This window comes from Tupaia chinensis, unplaced genomic scaffold, assembly GCF_000334495.1.
Source record: "Tupaia chinensis unplaced genomic scaffold, TupChi_1.0 Scaffold141943_1, whole genome shotgun sequence".
NCBI classification, from domain to species: Eukaryota; Metazoa; Chordata; class Mammalia; order Scandentia; family Tupaiidae; genus Tupaia; species Tupaia belangeri.
The window spans coordinates 1,000,039-1,006,500 of record NW_006201797.1 but is presented as its reverse complement, the minus strand read 5'-3'; the positions used below and the strand labels follow the sequence as shown (position 1 = coordinate 1,006,500).

Sequence of the window (6,462 nt, the reverse complement as noted above, 5' to 3'; positions counted from 1 at the left end):
CCCGCCGGTTGGCCGGGCGGCCGGGATGGTGCCCGGGTCTCAGCACAGCCGACCTCCCCGAAGGAGCCCCGTGGCCAGCTCCGCTCGGGAGGGCGAGACCGCCGGGCCCCGCCAGGCCCACCCTCTCGCAGTGCGGGAACCCGGGCCATCCCCAGGCCGCGGAAGCCGGGGCGCCGGAGGGGCGTCCGGGGCCCGCGGGAGCCGGCTGGGCGCCTCACCTTGCAGTCGTTGCGGACGAACATCATGCCATGGCCGGGGTAGATGGGCCCCGAGCAGAAGTAACACTTCTCGATACGCATGTCGGACCCGCGTGGGGAGCCACGGACCACTGCCGGGCGTGGGCGGAAGTGACGTAACCCCGTCACCGGAAGTGTTCTCTATCCCGCCCCCGACCCGGAAAAGGCGAGTGACCTTGGCTCTTACGAGGCCCTGGGACCAGGTTGCCACGTGACGGCGCCTCCCGGCGGCCGCGCAGGGGAAAACGCCGCTACGGACGCAGGCGCAGACCCGGGGAGAGACGCCGGTTCCGCGCTCCGAGTCGCCCGCCGGGTTTTTCGTTTCTGCCGCATGTGCTGGCTAGCGTTTACGCGTGTCTGAGATGGTGTCTCGTGTTTGTGCTTTGCCCCGGAGAGCTCCCACACCCGGAGCTCATTTCCCCACCGCCTGCCTTAGGCCCGCCCCGTCCGGCCCAGCACACGTACTGGGTGTAACCGGAACCTGCTGCGAAGGGGTGCCCAGTGCTGGAAAGGACAGCTCAGCCCGGGAGGCTCCAAGGGCTTCAGCAGCAATTTTTTAAAAATATAAAGTGGTGGGGTCAGCAGGTTGCAGTGGTTAAGGCGCTGGACTCCCATGTGGCTGGTGGAGGTTCCAGCCCCAGCCCAGGTGCCTCTGCGTGTGTCCGCCTGTTATCCCTAGAGGAACATGGAGAAGGGACTGCTATGTGGCCAGCCTCCCCAGGGAGTGATTTCTTGCTTTCTGTTTCTTCGGGGAGTGCGGCCCTATAGCAAGGGGGGAAAAAAAAAAAAACTCTCAAAATATTAATAATAATGAAGTGAGACCAGCAGGTGGCGCTGTACTCCCATATGGGTGACTGCAGTTCAAGTCCCGGACCCAGTGGCTTGAAAATCAAGCAAGGTTCCTGTGTATGTTCAAAATCCCAGGAGGAGAATAGAAAAGAAGCAATTGCATGGCCCTCCCCTTGGGGGCTGATTTCTCTCTCATTTCCTGTATGTTTATCTCTGGTGTGCCTTAGAGCAAAAACCGTTAAATATATATTTCTTTTTCCTTTCCCCCTTCATTAATTACCATACACCTGAGACATCTTCAAAAAGTTTGTGAGAAATTATTATGACAAAATTATGGATTTCACTTTTTTTGCACAAACATGAGCTCATACTTTAATTCCGATTTTCCACATGTGGTGAGGAAAACCTTTTTCACAGACAGCTCAATTTTCCTCTCCAGGCCTCCGGTCCTCTACCTGGCAGATAGCCCCTTTTTTTACCTGCCAGAGACTGTGCATAAAAACGGTGTATATTTGTGTGTGTGTGTGTGTGTGTGTGTGTGTGTGTGTGTGTCTTTACTCCCTCTTTTTATTTCTTTCAATTTGCTAGAGTGGGCCCTGCTCTGGAGAGAGGGAAAATGACAAAGCACCCTCCTCGGTGGGGAGGCCCACATCCCTTTCATTATTTTGGGTTCAAACACACACAAACTGGCGGTTTTCAAGCTTCTAGTACTGGGACTCAAACCGGGCAACTGACCATGTGGGATCCAGCCACGTTAACCACCAGAACACTGAGCATGCTGTTTGCCCTTTCTGCATCTGTCTCTACTGGAACCTGTTTTAGGAGGGGTAGGGCTTTTTGTGTTTTGTTTACAACTATATCCCAGGTACCCAGAACAGCTCCTGGCACATCATAGCCATTAAACACATTTATCAGGAATGTGTATTTAACATTGTTTCCATAGTTGCATGGATACCATTGCATGAAAGTATCCTCTTTATAGGCCCTTACCAATGGACATGCCTATCTTTTGACACAACCTTTCTATACACTTTTGTTTTTGTTTTTGTTTTTTCTCCAAAGAGTTTTTGTGTCTGGAACTTCTGGGTCAAGGGATATACAGTTTTAAGATTTGGTAGCTGTGAGCTAGCCCATGGCATGTTGGTTAAGGTAGCTGTATCTCACAGTGGCCAACTGTGCAGACCCAGCAGCTTGAGAAACACACCAGGTGCATGTATGCTGGCACAAAATAAAAGGGATTGCAGAGCGACCATCGCTTGGGGATGGGGGTGCTTTCTTGATTTCCCTCTTCCTTCCCAACCTCAGCTAGTCCAAACAGTGTCTAGTAAATTTAAAAAAAAAAAATAGATTATACTGAATCACCTTGTGAAAGTTTTCATCAATTAACACTCAACAGCCAATAAGACCACTGTTTCAGGGCCAGCAGGTGGCATGGTGGTTCAGGCACTGGACTCCCAAGTGGCTAAGTGTGATTTGAGTCCAGGACTTGGCAGCTTGCTTCTCGTTTTCTCTGTCTCTCTAGTGAGCACACGGGCCCTATAGCAAATTTTAAAATAACAATTCATTAAATAATTCTTAGGAAAAAAAGATACCTATTTTATCACACCCTTCTCAAAGCTGATCTCTGCCAACCTGATGTGAAATTTCTTCTCATTATTATTTCAATTATGAAAGAGGGTAAGACTCGTTTACACAATTTTCTAGAGTGCCGTTGACTTTTAGGAACACTTTAAAGTTAGCCCTTTGCTGACATACTTTCAGAAATTATTTCCCAATTTATCACTATTTTAAGCTTTGCATATGATATTTTTCCATACAGAAATGTTTCATTTGTGTGTATTTAGATATATCTAATTCTTTATGGGTTTGGATTTGATATTTTGCTTGGAACTATATTTCCCACTCCAAAATTGTTTCTCATATTTTTTTAATATTTTGTAGTGTCATTTTCATTTTCAGTTAATATGGAATTTAAGTATAGATTAGACATAGGATTCCAGTGTCTTCTCCCTCCCCCTCCTCCACTGATTCAAAATGTCACTTCTCTATGGTCTGTCTCTGAACTCTGCTTTATTTAGGAGCCAATCCCCAAGTGTTTGAATTATTGTCATTTTTCCCTGCATTTTTAAGATATATTTCTTCCATGACAGAGAGAGAGATGGAGGCCTGGGGACACTCCCAACAGGGTCTTTACACCCCGATAGTACCCACACACACACACACACAAAATAAAACCCGGCCAGCCTGGATCACAAGCATGTACCTGCACACCCAGAAGGCACAAGGAGACCCAGGGATGCAAACCCCGGATTTTCCCATGTGGGCCCAGCATCACAAAACATTGCGTTACTGCTGCACCTCGGCAGGTCAAAAGTACTGTAATTTTTTTAAACATTTAGTTATTTATCTTGCTACTTCAACAAGAGATTACCTACCCTTTCCACCTACATGAGCACCCAGGTTTACCCACTCACCTGTGATGTCAAAGCCACATCCTTTAGCGTGTTCTTAACCCTGTGCACTAAATCTTTCCCTGAGACTGTTCCCCTCAGCCTATGAACATACTCAGTGCTCCAGGTTAGGTAGCCAGCCTTAGAAATCTCTTTTCAGGAACCAGCAGATAGTGGTAATGGTTACATCGCTGGGCTCTCACATAGCAGAACACAGGTGGAGTCCTGGATCCTGTGGCTTAAAATTCATGCCAGATGCATGGGTAGGCGTGCCCAAAATCCTGAGAGGAGAATGGAGGAGAAAGGATTGCAGAGTGGCCATACCCTCTGAGGGGTGATTTCTCATTTTCTCTCTGTCTCTCCAGTGAGCACACACACGCACACTATAGCAAAAGTCTTTCTAAAATAAATATCTACTTTCTTTACAACTAGTTTAATAAAATACAAAAGGAAGGAGAGAAAAAGATGTATGCCATGGTCAACAAATTGAACTAAAACCTTGGAAATACTATTTATTTATCCTGCTTAGGACTTATGATTCCTGAATCTTCAAATAAGTGTCTTTTATCACTACTGGAAAATTCTCAGCTATTACTTTTCATATATTATGTCTTCCTCCAGTTTCTCTAATTTCTCCTACTAAAATTCCTACTACATACAGTTTTTTTTTCTTTTCCCTATACTTCTTAACCTAATGCTTTTGAACTTTTTAACTCTCTCTTCTAAATTCAGTGTCATTTTTTTTCCAACATACTTTTTTTAGTTCATCGATTTTCTCTTCAACTCCATCAAAACTGACATTTAACCTCTAACCATTAAATTTGGAATATTGGTAACTTTTTCTTCACCTAAATCTCAGTTACCTTGGTCATCAAAGCAAAACACAAGCAAACTACACTCAGCATCAGGTTGTTGTAGTTCCCTCTGTTGTTGCTGCTGTCTGCTGAAAACATTCTGAACTACTTTTTCCAGAATACGTTGTTTTGACTGGCCCTTCAGTGAGCACCTAATGAAACCACATTCGTGAATTTGGATTTCCCTCAGCATTGCCACTTCCCAACTGAAACATCTGGGAAATGGTCTTCCCTTCTGTAGCTTGACTCAAGAACACTGTCATCTTGGTAGTACCAGGCTGGATGCCTAAAGCTTCAGGGAAAAGACCAGGACTTTCAGGAAAAAAATGTACTGTATCCAACAATTCAACTACAGTGGAAGTAAGCTCATGTTCTGGGAAGTTTTTCCAAAACAAGGGCAATTGTCTGTGGAAGACATAACCACAATGGTGCTATATAAACCCAAGCTTTTACCCTTAAAATCTCTGACGCTGGAAAAAACTGGGAAAAACTGCAGCAAGCAGCATGGGATAGTCTGCAACAAGAAATGACCGAAAAAGAACGATGGCGGTAACCATTGTTAGGTCCTCTTACAACAACACTTACGAGCACATCCTACCTCATTACTATTTAACAACAACTAGGAAAGAATTTTCATCTGTATGCTGAAAAGAGTATTTGTTAATAAATCTGATCGTATTTGTATGAACAACACAAAAATACCCAAGATTGATGAAACTTGTATTGCATAGTGTAAGTTAAACACTCTGGCTTGTAGTGAAACTTTGAATCAAATTCTGTAATTTTTTTCTTTTTTTAAAATTTTTTAAATATTTATTTATTTAATTGTATTTATTATTTTCTAATTTGATGAGAGGAGGAGAGAGAGGAAGAGAGACATGAGAGAGAGAGCACAAGTCACCAGGTCCAAGACTTGAATAGTGGTCGATCACGTGGGAGTCCAGCACCTTAACCACCACACCCCCTTCCAGCCCCCTTTCTTTTTTTTTTTTTTTTTTTCCTGGGGTCACATCTTTAGAATTGCAAATTAGCATTCACCCTACTCCTATTGCTATCAGTTTTATGGATAGCATTCTTGGGTGCAAGTGACTACAACTTTTATAGAGAGGATCTCTATATGGATTTGAAGGTACATTTTAATCTTGCATTAAAATGTTTATGTTGGGCTTTTTGCATTACCTGATTTTTAAAATTTTTAACAAAATTTAAACACTTTTAATATCAATCACTATTTTTTAAACTTTTTAACTCAAACTAATTTGGTATCACTGTCTTCTTTTCCCAGAGGTTTCAGTTTCTTTGTGTTTGTAATTATTTTAAACATCTTTACTTTATGGTCTCTATCTGGTAAGTACAAAGGCCAAATCCAGCTCTCTGTTTAGCCTAGTGGCCCTTGCTCACTTCGGTAGTAAAGGCGAGGAAGGTACAGACTCTCATGATAAATGATGAGCTACTACACAGTAGGGTGCTTTCTGCAGGAATCATGTACGGTCTACATAGATGTTCCCTCTGAAAAGATGTTGCCTTTCTTCTATCAGGTAATCCACAGCAAATGATTACATATGTGTGTGTATATATATATATATTTTTTTTTTTTTTTTGAGAGAGAGAGAGATTTTTGCTATATGGTGCATATGCTGGCCAAAGAAACAGAGACAGAAATCAGAAATCACCCCCCAGGAGGAATCATCCCTACGGGGGATGACCACGCCACAATCCCTTCTCTATTCTCCTCTCAGGATTTTGGGTACACAGGCACATGCACCCAGTTTTTTGTTTATTTGTTTGTGTGTTTTTTTTTTTAAGAGGTTTTTGCTATAGGGCACGTGCGCTAGCCAGACAGACAGAGAAACAGAGAGACAGAAAGCAAGAAATCACCTCCTAGGGGGGATGGCCACACCGCAATCCCTTCTCCTCCGTTCTCCTCTCGGGATCTTGGGCACGCACACACATGCTCCCGGCGTGAGTTTTAAGCCACTGGGTCCGGGACGCAAACCACAGTCGACTACATGGGAGTCCAGCGACATAGCCATTACCCTAACTGCTGGTCCCCCAGCATGAGTTTGGTTTTTTTTTTAATTTATTTTTATTTACATTTTTTAAAATACATTCAATCACATTATTTAGCTTACA

At 43.9% G+C, this 6,462-nt stretch overlaps 1 protein-coding gene and 1 pseudogene across 2 annotated transcripts in view; one reads left to right on the top strand and one right to left on the bottom strand.

The window, feature by feature from the left end:
- Positions 1 to 389, bottom strand: part of RSL24D1 (ribosomal L24 domain containing 1) — a 19,994-nt gene extending 19,605 nt beyond the window's left edge. Inside the window, exon 1 of one of the 2 annotated variants that reach the window (XM_014582017.2) lies at positions 219 to 389. In XM_014582017.2, coding sequence (XP_014437503.1) covers positions 219 to 299 — 81 coding nt within the window. In that variant the 5' untranslated portion in view covers positions 300 to 389. The remainder of the gene's footprint in view (positions 1 to 218) is intronic. The other variant, XM_006163293.3, reaches the window with a different exon arrangement.
- Positions 390 to 4,611: 4,222 nt separating this feature from the next.
- Positions 4,612 to 4,989, top strand: LOC102488780 (BBSome-interacting protein 1-like; annotated as a pseudogene).
- The last annotated feature ends 1,473 nt before the right edge of the window (positions 4,990 to 6,462 follow it).